Here is a 15,000-nt window from a genome sequence, read left to right as displayed (position 1 = left end):
GAAGCTAAAATGCAAACGCTGCCATCTTGTGGTGATGATGTTATTTGCAGTCAGAGCCTGTGCAGCAGCGATCGTGGCCCAATGATAAACTCACTAAGGCGATAAATATTATGTTATAAGAATCTAATCTGGAGTAAATGCATCCTAACGCTGGACAAACTCAACAAACTGCATCAAACACACATTTGTTTACATGAATCGCACTTTACAGAACAAAGATGGACGAAGGTCACAAAGTCAACAAGTCTGTATAATCTGTGTATGATGCAAAGGAGAAGACATCATCACACTGGGTCAACGTATCACATCCCAAAGTCATGGAGCTGACAGATCATGTTCAAATCCTGGTAACAAACAATGCACACAAACAGATTTAGAATGAGTTGAAACTTCTTTGTTTGACTTTGTTATTATTTGTTTAAAGTGAATCCTATTTGTTTGTATATACTTATTTTGATAGGTTGTTTATGTTTGTATGTTTGTTTGTGTAGTTAATGTTGTGTACGTGTGTTTAGACACTGTGAGTTCTACTGAATCTGTTTATTGTTTATCTGACGTCTTTACGCTTTTTTCTTTCTTCTTGGTCCCGAACTTTTGATCATCGTCACCAAACTGTCGGAGCTTCGGGACGATCGGAACCAATGAGAGGGAATCCTTTTATCTGATTGTGTCTTTTCTGTAAATTCAGGTCCTGAAATTTTGCTGCATGTTCTGAACATGTTCACATTATTAGTGTCACATTTGACACGTTGGACTCACAACAGAAAAAGTGTTTGAAAATAGAAACTTCTCCAAACGCTCATCCAGAGACTGGAGACGTGTCTGAACTGGTTTCAGCGTTGTTGTCTTTTTCTTTTACATCCTCCTCTTTTTACTGCCCATCTAATGGCTTATTTATTACATTCATTCTTTATAAGCCGGCTCCTGTGTGGCCTCATTACAACTATAGCACTGCTTTGGAATTCCAGGATAATTATGAGCTTCATTGTTTTAATAAGAGTCTCGGTCAGCCCGGATCTCTGCTCCGTCTTCACGGCTCCCGGTGGGAAACCGACGAGGGCCGAGCGGCGCCGGACAGATGGAGTCAGACGCTCTGCAGGTAAATATTTATACGCTGCTGTGCGAAGGCTTGAATCCCATCAACCGTCTTATAAAAGTGTTGTGATGTGTGTAAATCTGTGTCCACGGCCTTAATGAGCCTGTGATGCAACTTCAGCTCCGTGGAATCAAAGCTGCATCTTTCTTCTCATCATGAGGTAACGTTTGGAAACTTTGCTGCAGCTGCGCTGACGGGAGAAGAACGTTGATGTGAACACGAAGCTTCATCAGCTGAGAATCAGACAGAAGAGGAGATTCTGGGATGTTGGTCAACAGCTGTGAAACAGGAGGTGAGGCAGGTCACTGCAGTGGTTCCCTCACTGCTCCCGCACTGTTCCCTCACTGTTCCCTGTTCCCTCACTGCTCCCTCATTGTTCCCTCACTGTTCCCTGTTCCCTCACTGCTCCCTCATTGTTCCCTCACTGTTCCCTCACTGCTCCCTCATTGTTCCCTCACTGTTCCCTCACTGCTCCCTCACTGTTCCCTGTTCCCTCACTGTTCCCTCACTGTTCCCTCACTGCTCCCTCATTGTTCCCTCACTGCTCCCTCATTGTTCCCTCACTGTTCCCTCACTGCTCCCTCATTGTTCCCTCACTGTTCCCTCACTGCTCCCTCACTGTTCCCTGTTCCCGCACTGTTCCCTCACTGTTCCCTGTTCCCTCACTGCTCCCTCATTGTTCCCTCACTGCTCCCGCACTGTTCCCTGTTCCCTCACTGCTCCCTCATTGTTCCCTCACTGTTCCCTCACTGTTCCCTGTTCCCTCACTGCTCCCTCATTGTTCCCTCACTGTTCCCTGTTCCCTCACTGCTCCCTCATTGTTCCCTCACTGTTCCCTGTTCCCTCACTGTTCCCTGTTCCCTCACTGTTCCCTGTTCCCTGTTCCCTCACTGCTCCCTCACTGTTCCCTCACTGTTCCCTCACTGCTCCCTCACTGTTCCCTCACTGTTCCCTGTTCCCTCACTGTTCCCTGTTCCCTGTTCCCTCACTGTTCCCTGTTCCCTCACTGCTCCCTCACTGTTCCCTGTTCCCTCACTGCTCCCTCACTGCTCCCTCACTGTTCCCTGTTCCCTCACTGTTATGTCACTGTTCCCCCCCAAGTGTGTGTGTGTGTGTGTGTGCAGAGCTGCATTAACAGTAGTGTTGGACCTTGACGCTCCCTGAGGACGTCCCTGTGGCATTGGACACTCGTTGCCGTTGACGGACATCAGCTGTTGTCAGCCTGAAACCTCTGAGTCTTTTTCATGATGGCGTCATGTCAACGACTGGATTCTGTGGAGGTCGTCTCTGAGGTCAATGGACTCGAGGCGGTTGCCCCCAGAATCCGTTTGTGCCCCGTGAAGACGAAGTGTCCTCAGGGGACGAGTCAGGACCCACAGGGTCCCTCCATGTTGAAGTGTTACCCACAATCCATCACTGAAAAAACAAACACATCCACCTCAAAGACAGAGTCTAAACACAGAAGAAATCCAGACCTGATCCACCACAGAACCTGACCTGATAATTATTAGAAATAAACTATAGTGAATATGAAGTATTAACTATAATAATAATCAGATATAAATGAAGTGTGACCACCTGAGATGTTGGCGTCTCCTGCAGGTTCCTGGTGGTTCTGTTGCAGAACGTGTGAGTTTAATATCTTTATTTAAAAGTGTGTAAGACACGGACGTTCTTCCTGTTGACACATGCGTCCTCTCTCAGGCCTCAGGACTCGAACGCAGCACCGAGGAGACGCAGCGTTTTTAAAGGTTCAGTAAATTTTCAAAACAGCCGACGAAGGGAAACAGCGTCCGGCTCCCAAACCCTCGTCTGCCTGTATCATCACTTCACTTCCCCCAGACGCCGTTTAACCTTCCGTGCGCAGGCCTGTGATGTCAGTGTGTGGCCCGTTTCACCGCCTCCTAATTCATGGCCTTTTCCGTGTCCAGCGCTCGGACGTAAATCTGCCACGCCACCGGAGCATCTTCATCCATGACCGCCGCGGCAGCTCCGTCCAAAACATCTCCCCGGCCGCCGGCTCTGGGCGGGTGCCAGGATTTTGGTCTGCTGAGATCATTAAAGGTATTAGTTACCTCCGCCTCCCCCCCGCCCTCATTAAACATGCTGAATCCATTTGTTTAGCAAGCAGCCGGGGGAGCGGCGGCGAGCTCACCCGGGCCGGGGATTGATTTATTAACACTGATTTCGGCCTCTGAGACGTCCTGATGATGATCGCAGCGCTTCAGGAATTTCAATGGAGACGAGGAAGATTCGTAGATTTAATGGACGATGACGTGAAGGACGAAGAATAAATCCGTCCGTCAAAAGGATAATAAGATGTATGGAAGCACATTGGTGCCAGAACAGAAATGATATAAAAATAAAAGATACTCAGAGTACGATCCGTCAATATTAAGACGTACTAGGTTAAAATTACGACGCACTAAATCAAAATGTTTTAACTTGGACACGTTGCATTAGTTTCACATAATTATTTATTCCATGTGTTTGTTTGGCAGGGCCGATCTTCCATAGGGTCCATCTGGAGACGGTGTTTACGGTTCGATGCTGTGACATGAGCGATGAAACGTGATCCGCTCGTCCACAGATGTTGGTGTGATGTGATGTTGGAGGTGCCCAGCTGTCTCTCCTCTGTTTCTCTGCGAGATGTTTTATGATGAATCTACATATTTCCTCTCTCCGGGGGGACGCACATTATTGGGAAGCACTCGATCTCTGCCTCCATTTCCTGTCGGCTCTAATAGCTTCCAGGTGAGAGGTGTTCCTCGGCCCCCGCCTGCAGGGAATGCTTATTAAAACTGTTTTCCTATTGATACAGTTGGTTTGATACTCACCAGCTTTGACAAAGCAAAGATCTCATGTTTGGCGTAAAGTTACAAGGGAAACATAAGTGAGTTATTTGGCCTCGACGTGCTGGAAACGTAACGTAGTTAAAGGCCTGAAACCCGAAGCTGCTCCGACACATTTGGTTTTCATTATGTTTTTGCTGCAGAGATGTTTAACAATAGCAGCGAAGGATTAAGTCACCGTGTCGGGCGAAGCCAAGACAAACATCCTGCTGGAGAAACGAAGACAGATGAAGGAGGGAGCAGGTGTAAAGAGGCCCCGCCTCCTTCTCCTCAGGAGGCGTTGTCCACAAAGTCTGACGTCCAATCACGTCCAGCCAAGTCATATGTATACATATGTATATGTCATTCATCTTTATCGATGTATAGATAAAGATGAATGACATAAACATGATGATGATGTGTACATATATATATGTGTATATATATATATATATATATATGTGTGTGTGTGTGTGTGTGTGTGTGTGTTCCTCCTCTGATGAACAGCAGATGGCGCTGTCTCAGTTGCTGCTGTTGAAACATGCAGAAGAAGAAGAAGAGTTTTAAAGACGATGGAATGTTTTTAGTTTTTTTATTCAAAGTTTTCACCTCAGAAACTATAAAAAAAACTGTTATACCATAATTTTGACATTTTATTATTTTTAATAAGACAATTTAAAATGCAGATGAAATAAGTGAAAGAGTCTGAATAAATAATTACATTATGAAATATCATTTAAATGCTCAGGTTTAGGTTTTAAATGTTAAAATGTCGTCAGTGACGTATTTTTATTTATTGTTTTGGTATTTTTACTTCCTGTGATGTCATTAAAACATCCTAAAGATTCTAAATAGAAACAAGAAGTAAATGTTTTTATCTCTTTGATCTGTGAACATTACCACACATGGGAGGAAGCGTTGTCATGACGACCGTACAGCGCGATGTCGGAGAACAGGCGTTTTCAGATCGTTGATCTGAACCTGATTCACACCGGATGTTAACAGATGTTCACACTGAGATCTGATCCGGTTTTATAGTTTCAGAACTGATGAGATTTCAAAGGTCAAAGGTCGAAGGTCACAGTCAGACAAACTGAAAACACAATGTCTCCAGCGCTTACATAATACACACCTGGTCCTGGTCCTGATCCTGGTCCTGAACCTGAACCTGGTCCTGAACCGGATTCTGATCCTGATCCAAGTCAGTGTTTAGTTAGAGCTCTATCTCAGTGAGTAAAAAGTTGCTCAACTTTTGTGCGTAGCACACACACACACACACACACGCACGTGCACGCACACACACACGCACTGGTCCTTCAGTCCTATCACGATGGAAACGATGATGTCACAGCTGCTTCCTGTAGCTCAAACTGATTCACAACGTTTTCACCTGAACTGAACATTTCATACATTTAAATAGATTTTCTTTATATATAATATATTTGTATATTTACATTTCTTTATATATATATTTATTATATATTATAATTATTTAATATATGTTATCCATCAACTGTCTCAGCTCGTTTTCTCTGAACTTAATCCAGACAGGAAGTCAGAATCAAATCTCAGCAGGTTTAAAAAATAAAAGCTGAATTAAACATAATTACATGTTTGTCCTGTTCTGACTGACACCTGTCCATCATCCTCGTCCTGATTGGTTCTTATCAGTCATGATTAAACCTCTGATTGACTGGACGACATGTCAGCTCATCTGGATCGCCCCCTGGTGTCTGGCTGCAGTATCGGTCATAGACCTCCTCCATGTTAGCAGATGGGACGTGGACCAGACTAAAGAATCAAAGTAGACGGTCCCTGTAACACCCCCCCCCCCCCCAGTATTTCCTCCTGGTGAATTAATGAGACGGTCGACGGGTTCAAGCCAAATTTAATCTTTATTAGACTGTTTCTGTACAAAAAGCACTGGATCACAGGAAAATACCAAACAAAAGAACATGCATCTATTTACAGCATGGCCAGAGACAGAAAAGAAAGAAGGTGGAGGTGTCGCCCCCTGTCTGTATTCTAAAGACATTAATTAAACATTGTGCTTTAATATACTTTGATGATATATTTCATATTTCACAAAGATGCAGTTCCTCTGCCCTCGTTCACATTGGAGTCAAACATAAGTAACTTTGAAAAGCAGGAGAGAAGAAACTTTCTACGACTGCGACGAAAAACATCTGATCATCGAGCTGACGGAGACGAGCTGCAGGTTCGGACGCGTCGCTGCTTCTGACACAACTTCTCCGTCCGGCTGAATTTGCATAAAGTCAGAGTTGAATCAGCTCAAACTTCAGACGTCGAAGTTTTTTATGACGGAAAAACAGATGATTCTTGATTCTTTCTTTACAGTTTGAAAAAAAAACTATTTCTACAACAACATGAACGACTGAAGTGGATTCATTCTAATTATCATAAAGATCAGGTTTGATTTTATTGTCATCATGAATTCTATATTTACGATGCTGTGAATAAATAAGTCCAGATTTAAATCTTTTCATTTCAAATAAAACATGTATCTTATGTTGTGATTTCTGAATTTGGGTAATTTTTACAAACGGAATTTTGATTTGTTAAAATAAGTTTGAGAATCTTTCTTATGATTTGACACTGATGCTGTGATAATTATTTATATACACATCTTTTAAATATAAATGTTTTATGTAATTTCTGGTGATGATGCTAAAGCATAATTACGTCATACAGAAGTGATTCTTCAGTAAAACCTGCGTCTGACACTTGAACCTAGGTTTTTATTTTGTCGGTGGAACCTGAGGGATGAATATTTGGTGCAGGAAATCAAACCTCTCCCAGTTTGACTGGAGAGCGACTGGACGAGTGGAACGTTCTGGTTAAACGCTGCAGAGCTAAAGGATGAAAACAGCGGCGGAGACTCGGTGGTCGATCGTAAGGCATCAAACAGGAAGTCCCCCTGGTGGACGACCAGCTGGCGTTACGGAACAGGAAACAGTTGCATAAGTAAATGATCTGGATTGTGTGCAACGACGAAAACAGCACCATCAACAACAACATCGATGGAAGGTTCCTTGAGATCAGTGACTCGTTTTAAAATCTCGCCTGGTTTTAAAAACACGACGAGCAGGTTTGAGTTTCATATTAATGGATAAAATATTATCGTCTTCTACACATCAAAAGTAAAAGTGTTGGAATATTATGAAGCTTCTGAAATATAAACGTTCACATGACGAGGATTTCTGCCAGAAAAAAAAAACATCTCGGTGCATATCGTTCTATCCTTCTTCTTCTTTTTTAAAAAAACTTGTAGCTTTTTTAAATTTTTTGCTCGGATGCATTGCTCTTATTAAGTGCCCCAACGAAAATAGTGCATTAAGAAATAACCATGATTATACATTTCACAATAATACACAAAGGACAAGAAGAACCAGGGAAACACAAATGATGCTGTTTACAAAAAGTTAAATATCGTATCGGAAAAGCATTTTTATACAAAAGTGATGAAAGCGTTTTTTTTTACGTCCTGTTTCCAAAACAGGGAGACCACGTCATGACGTATTTTTTGTTTTTACAAAAAGGTTAATTCCTCTCACTTGTTCACTTTTTTTACAATATCTAAAAGGTATTAAGACATCAAATGTGTTTACATATATATCTGAGACTATCGTTCAGGCCTAAATCACAAAGGAACTTTATAAATACATAGAAAATAAGCACAATCAGGAATAAGAAGAAACCTGGAACCTTAATGTGAATAAAAGTGTTGAAGCTTTTCTGGTTCTACGACTCGACGGCTGCGGAACAGAACCAACGAACTGATTCAAGAACCAGAGACGTCGAAAGTAAACGTGAGAATGAAAGAAAACTCGTCTGTTCATTCTTTTATTTATCTTAGAAAAGTTTCCTTCTTTTCAGAGGATGAAACAAAAACATGAAAACTTCTGGGTTTGTGGGGAAAAGGTTCAGGATCTCAGATTAATTTCTGGAAACCATCTGATGGTTTTTATTTTCCAGATTTGAAAAGGAAAACGTTTCCTCCTGGTTTCTGGACTCGGTCCGACTCAGGTTCAGCAATGAATCGATATCATATGAATAATGTGAATTGTTAATATTCAGTTGAAGAACATTTGTTTCCGACTGGTTTTATATTTTTCTGTGTTTCTTTGGTGCGTTTCTTCGTTTCCAGATGAAATTAAACAAATGTAGTTTCACGTCAGGTTAAATGTTTGAGTCGGTTTTAAAGAGTCTGGATCAGACGACGTTCTGGTTTCAGATTTAAATTTGAACTCATGTTCAGTGTGACTGAAAATAAAAGATTTCAAATATAGAAACTGTGGAATGGCCCTTTAAATGTGAAGCTCCCGGTGGACACGCCTCCTTCCCGTCTCACAGTGGTTAAACTCCGCCCACGACTCAAACTAACCTGTTAAATGATACTGCACGCCCCGCCCCCGCTCCGCCCACAGTTCACATTCCTGTCCTCAAACCTCCACTGAGGGGGCGTGGCCTCTACGTCCATCATCAGAAAACAGAACGGGTTTGATGCTGTTGTTGCCGAGGCGACAGGTGAAGAGTCGGGGCTCTGGTTTTCTTCGTGTGGTCGATCCTGGATCGGGGGGGGGGGGGGGGGGGGGGGGGGGGGTCGGAGTGAGGGATGATGGGAAGGATTTCTCGCTGTTAGCGGTGGTGTTTCAGGTGGGCGGGGCCATCAGCGCTGGGTTGGGAGGGGAGGAGTCAGGCTGTATCGTCCTCACATGGGCGGGACGATGAGACCGGCCATGGCTGAAACACAGAGACACAGAATCAAACCAACGTCTCACAAACACAATCTGGATCTAAACGTAGATTTAATCTGAACATTTAAAGTTTAATACAAAGAAAAACCAACATGTTTAGAGAGAGAATGAGAAATAAAGAGTTCAAGTTGAATGAGATGAAGGAAAATCAGAAGTTATGGATCAACTTTGAACCGGAGGTTTGAAATCGTCATGTTTACACTGGACGTCTGCGGACGAGGACGAGGACGGGTGCTGACAGGTGGGAGGGGGTGGGGGGGGGATGCTCACCCTGGAGGTTGCTGCCATTGGTGGTGGTGCAGGTGGGGGGCGGGGAGGTCTGTGGCCGCACGACGGGGGCGAAGGCGCTCTTCTGTTTGACTGCAGAAACCATATGGACAGGAGAGAATGAGTAAGGGCCTATGGGAGCAGAGGAAGAAGAGGAAGAGGAGGAGGTGAGGAAGACGTGTGTGGGGGGGCAAACCTACAGAGGACGTAACGAGCAGACGGACGGAGGGAGGAGGGGGGGGGGAGTGAGCAGAAGAAATGAGGTGGGTTGTGCAGGACGATGATGGAGAGGAGGATGAGGAGGAGAAAGAGGAGGAGGAGGAGGAGGAGGAGGAGAAAGAGGAGGAGGAGGAGGAGGAGGAGAAAGAGGAGGAGGAGGAGGAGGAGGAGGAGGAGAAAGAGGAGGAGGAGAAAGAGGAGGAGGAGGATGAAGAGGAGGATGAGGAGGAGGATGAGGAGGAGGAGGAGGAGGAGGAGGAGGATGAGGAGGAGAAAGAGGAGGAGGAGGAGGAGGAGGAGGAGGATGAGGAGGAGGAGGAGGATGAGGAGGAGAAAGAGGAGGAGGAGGAGGAGGAGGAGGAGGAGGAGAAAGAGGAGGAGGAGGAGGAGGAGAAAGAGGAGGAGAAAGAGGAGGAGGAAGAGAAAGAGGAGGAGGAGAAAGAGGAGGAGAAAGAGGAGGAGGAGGAGGAGGAGAAAGAGGAGGAGGAGAAAGAGGAGGAGGAGAAAGAGGATGAGGAGGAGGATGAGGAGAAAGAGGAGGAGAAAGAGGAGGAGGAGGATGAGGAGGAGGAGGAGGAGGAGGAGAAAGAGGAGGAGGAGGATGAGGAGGAGGATGAGGAGGAGGAGGAGGAGGATGAGGAGGAGGAGGAGGAGGAGGAGGAGGAGGAGGATGAGGAGGAGGAGGAGGAGGATGAGGAGGATGAGGAGGAGGAGGAGGAGGAGGAGGAGGAGGAGGATGAGGAGGAGGAGGAGGAGGATGAGGAGGAGGAATGTGTCCCTGGCTCATGGGGCCGAGGTCTGGAGGAAGAAGCTCGGAGCACAAACAGCTGAACATCTGACAAAGTTGATCCATAACTTCAATAAAACAAAAACCAACATGAGAATCTTCATCCACACAAACTGCACGTGTGTGTGTGTGTGTGTGTGTGTGTGTGTGTGTGTGTGTGTCTGTGTATGAGTGTGTGTATGAGTGTGTGTGTCTGTGTATGAGTGTGTGTATGTGTGTGTGTGTCTGTGTATGAGTGTGTGTCTGTGTATGAGTGTGTGTGTCAGTGTATGAGTGTGTGTGTCTGTGTATGAGTGTGTGTGTCAGTGTATGAGTGTGTGTGTCAGTGTATGAGTGTGTGTGTCAGTGTATGAGTGTGTGTGTCAGTGTATGAGTGTGTGTATGTGTGTGTGTGTCTGTGTATGAGTGTGTGTATGAGTGTGTGTGTCTGTGTATGAGTGTGTGTGTCTGTGTATGAGTGTGTGTATGTGTGTGTGTGTCTGTGTATGAGTGTGTGTCTGTGTATGAGTGTGTGTATGAGTGTGTGTGTCTGTGTATGAGTGTGTGTGTCAGTGTATGAGTGTGTGTGTCAGTGTATGAGTGTGTGTGTCAGTGTATGAGTGTGTGTGTCAGTGTATGAGTGTGTGTGTCAGTGTATGAGTGTGTGTATGAGTGTGTGTGTCTGTGTATGAGTGTGTGTATGTGTATGAGTGTGTGTATGAGTGTGTGTGTCAGTGTATGAGTGTGTGTGTCAGTGTATGAGTGTGTGTGTCAGTGTATGAGTGTGTGTGTCTGTGTATGAGTGTGTGTATGAGTGTGTGTATGAGTGTGTGTGTTTGTCTTTATTAGTTCTGATTAAAGGAGCAGTTCAACATGTGTGCGACTTGTTCACATGGTTTCAGATCTGTCGTCATTTACTTCACAGCTGGAAGCGTGTTTAGCTTAGCTTAGTTTAGCTTAGCTTAGCTTAGCTTAGCTTAGCTTAGCATAAGACGAGAGCTGTCATCTTCAGTTTCAGGTCGGAGGTCGTGTCGGGAATTAATCTTCAACTTTTCAGAGAAAATAAATGTTCAAAGTTTAGTGTCTGATTTCTAAGAAATAAAATCTCATGATTATTTAAAGTCGAGTTTCTGGATCTTCAGCTGTTTAACAAATGAAGTGAAATAATTATTATTTTCAACTGAATTTATGTGTTTGAATCTGATTGAAACAACATTGGAAAGTGAAGATCATCTGAGTGAAAGTTCCAGAACAACTCACCTCAGGATCGACTGGGTTGGAGCTGCAGCTTCCAGTCACATGATCTTCAGTGTTTCACCCAGTTGTCATGGAAATGATCCTTGATCATGTGACTGGAAGCTGCAGATTAAAGATGATCAGATAATAAATCATTTCATTTGTAATTAACATGTAAATTAAAACTGTATTAAAACATCAGCATTTACAAAACAAAGTCTTGACCTCAAACTCCAACCACAGAGACACAGAATGTTCACAGCAGCTGGTCGTTAGTCGGGCTAACAGTTCCCTCTGTTTCCTGTCTTTATGCTAAGCTATGCTAACTACATAATAAATCGACCTCTGTCCAGATCAGTGTTTTAGCTCCGTATCAGAAACACGACCGTCCACACGACCCCAGAGTTTTAAACTTTAGAGGCTGGAAAACACGTCACCATAGCGACAGTGATGTGTGGGCGGAGCTTTGCGACTCTGAACATGATCCATGTGAACGTTTCACTGAGGAAGAGAAGCAGAAAGCGTTGAACTGTCCCTTTAAGTGCGTCCACAGATTTAATGAGTGAATCTGTAAATGATGGAGGTTTGAAGATGAAACTGTCAAATGAAGGAATGTTTCTCTCAGTCTGTCCTGGATCCTGCTTCCTCCTCTCTGTTGTTCAGCTGATGTGAAGGATGTTAGTGGGTTTATAGAAGAGGAGGAGGAGGGAGGGGGAGGATGGACAGGGGGACAGTGAGCAGAGGAGGGGGGGGGTGAACAATGCATGGTGTGTTCAGTCCACACACACACACACACACACACACACACACACACACACACACACACACACACACCCTCGGCGGTGGGAAACTGAAGCTCAGCCAGGCGAGATGCGAGTCCACCTTTTGTTTGGTCGCCGGGGACGACAGCATCACCTGGCACGAAGACGTGTTTGGAGCTCACTAGCTAAACGAGTCTCGCTGAGACGCTTTGATACAGAAGCCAAAACAACGGAGCCGTCCCCCGCGGCTGAGGCTTCACCGTGTCGGAAACACACCTGAGCCGCAGCAGCGCCGACTCCAGCCGCTTTAATCAGCTTCAGCAGCAGAACAACAACCGAACCCATCACTTCCTCTACCTTCTTCAACAGGAAGCTGCTTCTCTACGTCCACTAGCAAATCAAGAGTTCCACATTTTATCATGAGATGAGTTGTTTCCACATCGAGCTCCTGCTGAGATTCACCCAGAACCGTCTCAACTCTTTCTTCAGCTCTTCTTGACGTTTGCTTTTCTCTGGTTCTGACATTAATGAACCAATAAAACATATGAAAGGATTTCAAAGATTGTATTATTAAATCTAATAAACTCTCATAAGCTCTCGTCTCACAGGCGTGAAAGTCAGATTCTTTAAAGCATCAATGTTCTAACTTTAAAAAGCTTTCAGCCAAATGAACATTCTTTCTTCAGCACATCTTCTTTTATGCGTCAATCATTTTCAACGAGCTCGAATTAGAAAAGAAAAGAACACTTTGATTGACTTTGGAGTTTTAAACCCACATTTATCTGCTTTCAGCTGAAACACTTCAGTGAAGTCGAAGGTTCAGACGAAGAAGAACTGAAACAAACTCTATTATTATTATTATTAATACTCTATATTACAGAGTATCTGACGACTCGTTCACACCTTGTTTGTTTCAGAGCTTCAGACTGAACATCAGGTGTGAACGGTTCCTCAGACAGAAGAGGAGTTCTGGGTCTGGATCAAACTGAACCTGGTTCTGTTGGTTCGGACTCTGACTTCAGATTTCAGCTGCTCGTTCTACTCGCTGCCTCTCAGGTGAGTGAGGTTATGATGAGAGGGGTTCTCTTATTTTGAAGTTACTCACTTGCGTAAGCAGAGTTGGCGGAAGAGCCGTTGAGGAAGCTGGGGGATCCAGGTACGCCCAGGTTGGTCATCCCCGCTCCGTATCCGTTCATGGTGGACGTGATGGTGTTGTAGTTGGACTGCTGAGGCGTGGAGCTCGGCACGTAGCCGCGAGGAGAGACGCTGTTGGAGTTACGGGAGTAACCTGAGAGGAAGAGGAGAGACGTCAGAGATTCTTCCTCGTGTGTCTGAACTGAACAAATAAAAAGGTTTCACACTTGAGTGTGTGTCACTGAGTCGTCTGCTCTCGGGTTCAGGCTCAGTCACAGACTTCAGCTGCTTCTCATTCATCACATTCGTTCTTTCACTAAACGAGTTTCTCAGTTTGAAAGTGTGAACACATCAGGAAGTCAGTTATTATTATTAATCTATTGTGTCGAAAACCTCAGCAGTGACATCACCACACCTGTCGCTCTGCTGTTACTGGCTGCTCACCTCCCTGTGGGCGGAGTCTGCCCCCCCCCCCTCCTGTCGACTGACCCTCATCCAACATTCAACATGTTCCCTGAAGTTCTCGTCCTGACCGTTCACCTCCTCACGAGGCTCTCGGGTTCCCACCGACCACGGCCCCGCCCCTCTGAGCAACACAGTGCCAAGTAGCACATCACACACCCCCGACCCCCACCCTCCTCCACTCTCCCCCACTTCCTGGTTTGGGCCAACGCAATTCCCAGCAGGAGCGGCTGATGGAGCGCTGCCCGGGGACGAGGGCGAGGAGAGGCGGCGATGGGAAACACATGTTGAGGAGAACAGTGCAAGGAGCGGTGGAGAGCTGCTAAATGTTCAGATTGTTCTCTCATGAACTAAAGAATCTCTTCACAAACGGACACAGTATTCAGGCGTATTTGTTCTGGTGTGTCCCCGCCCGTCCTCGCCCTCGTCCACAGCAGCGTGGGAAGCACATCGGATGCAGATCACATCCTTCGACCTCACGCTGGAGACTCAAATGGAAACACGTGTTTGTGTGCGGAGGCAGATTGGAGATGAACTGAGTGACAGTTTAGTGTCAGAGAGTAAAGTGTCAGAGAGCAGCTGCAGGCCGGCGCTTCTCAACAATGAGCCGCGAGACGTGAAGACGCTGCGATTCGCTGATCAGATGAATCACTGTCAGGTTTCAGCTGAGCTGCAGCGTCACATGACCCCGGGTTTCAGGTCAGGTGACATGGCGTGATGAATGCTGGTTAAACATTTTGTCAGACTTCATCCAGCGCTGCAAAAGGTCACAACTCTGCTCTGATTGATTCTTCAAGCAGCAGTTTGAACTCCTCATCGTCAGGGTGAAGCAGAGAAACAACGACCAACTCCAGTGAGTTAAAAACCCTCTGCTCTTCAGGAGGACGCCATGATGGCGAGCAGGTCGAGCTGCTCTGAATTGGCGCCGTAAATTTCCTGGCTGGTCCGTCTGATAAGGCCTGAGATCGCGGGCTGATGTTTTTTATTAATGCTTTAATCACGCTGGGTAATTGCACGGGTGCACAAAGAGTCGTTTCATACTTCATAACGGCGAGCAGGACGCGGTCAGATCCTCGGTGTAATGTTTCCGACCGGAGAGCTCAACGCACATAAACTACCCAGTTATGAATTTTCAGCGCAGCCTCGTTTCCCATGACCTCATAGATTCCTGAAAGGTGTTCGCCACTGGGCCGATGGGAAAAGCAGACGGAGGTTGTGTGTGTGGTTGTGTGTGTGGTTGTGCATGTGGTTGTGTGTGTGGTTGTGTGTGTGTGTAGGTGGTTGGGGGTGTTCGGGGAGAAAAAGCAGCTCTATCTGTTTCCTGTCGACGATCGTTCACAAGCTTTTACTTTACTGAGCGACTGTGACAGGATCAGCTGAGGATCAACGCCTGACACACACGCACACACACACACACACACACACACACACACACACACACACACCACAA

General features: G+C 45.5%; 2 protein-coding genes across 2 annotated transcripts in view; one reads left to right on the top strand and one right to left on the bottom strand.

Moving 5' to 3' along the window:
- The window catches only part of LOC117769102 (uncharacterized protein slr1819-like), a 15,648-nt gene extending 6,570 nt beyond the window's left edge, over positions 1-9,078 (bottom strand). The window contains exons 1-2 of the mRNA XM_034597721.1: positions 8,976-9,078; positions 8,664-8,691 (exon numbers count right to left, since the gene is read on the bottom strand). Coding sequence (XP_034453612.1) covers positions 8,664-8,691; positions 8,976-9,078 — 131 coding nt within the window. The remainder of the gene's footprint in view (positions 1-8,663; positions 8,692-8,975) is intronic.
- A 28-nt stretch (positions 9,079-9,106) lies between these two features.
- On the top strand, positions 9,107-10,112 carry LOC117769101 (cilia- and flagella-associated protein 251-like). The gene is made up of 2 exons (XM_034597720.1): positions 9,107-9,139; positions 9,297-10,112. Exons 1-2 carry the CDS (start codon positions 9,107-9,109, stop codon positions 10,020-10,022), a joined length of 759 nt encoding a protein of 252 aa, XP_034453611.1. The 3' UTR covers positions 10,023-10,112.
- The last annotated feature ends 4,888 nt before the right edge of the window (positions 10,113-15,000 follow it).

The sequence above is a fragment of the Hippoglossus hippoglossus genome, chromosome 10 (genome assembly GCF_009819705.1).
Source record: "Hippoglossus hippoglossus isolate fHipHip1 chromosome 10, fHipHip1.pri, whole genome shotgun sequence".
Taxonomy (NCBI): domain Eukaryota; kingdom Metazoa; phylum Chordata; class Actinopteri; order Pleuronectiformes; family Pleuronectidae; genus Hippoglossus; species Hippoglossus hippoglossus.
The sequence above is the reverse complement of the archived record's forward strand: the minus strand, read 5'-3'. Positions and strand labels throughout refer to the sequence as shown.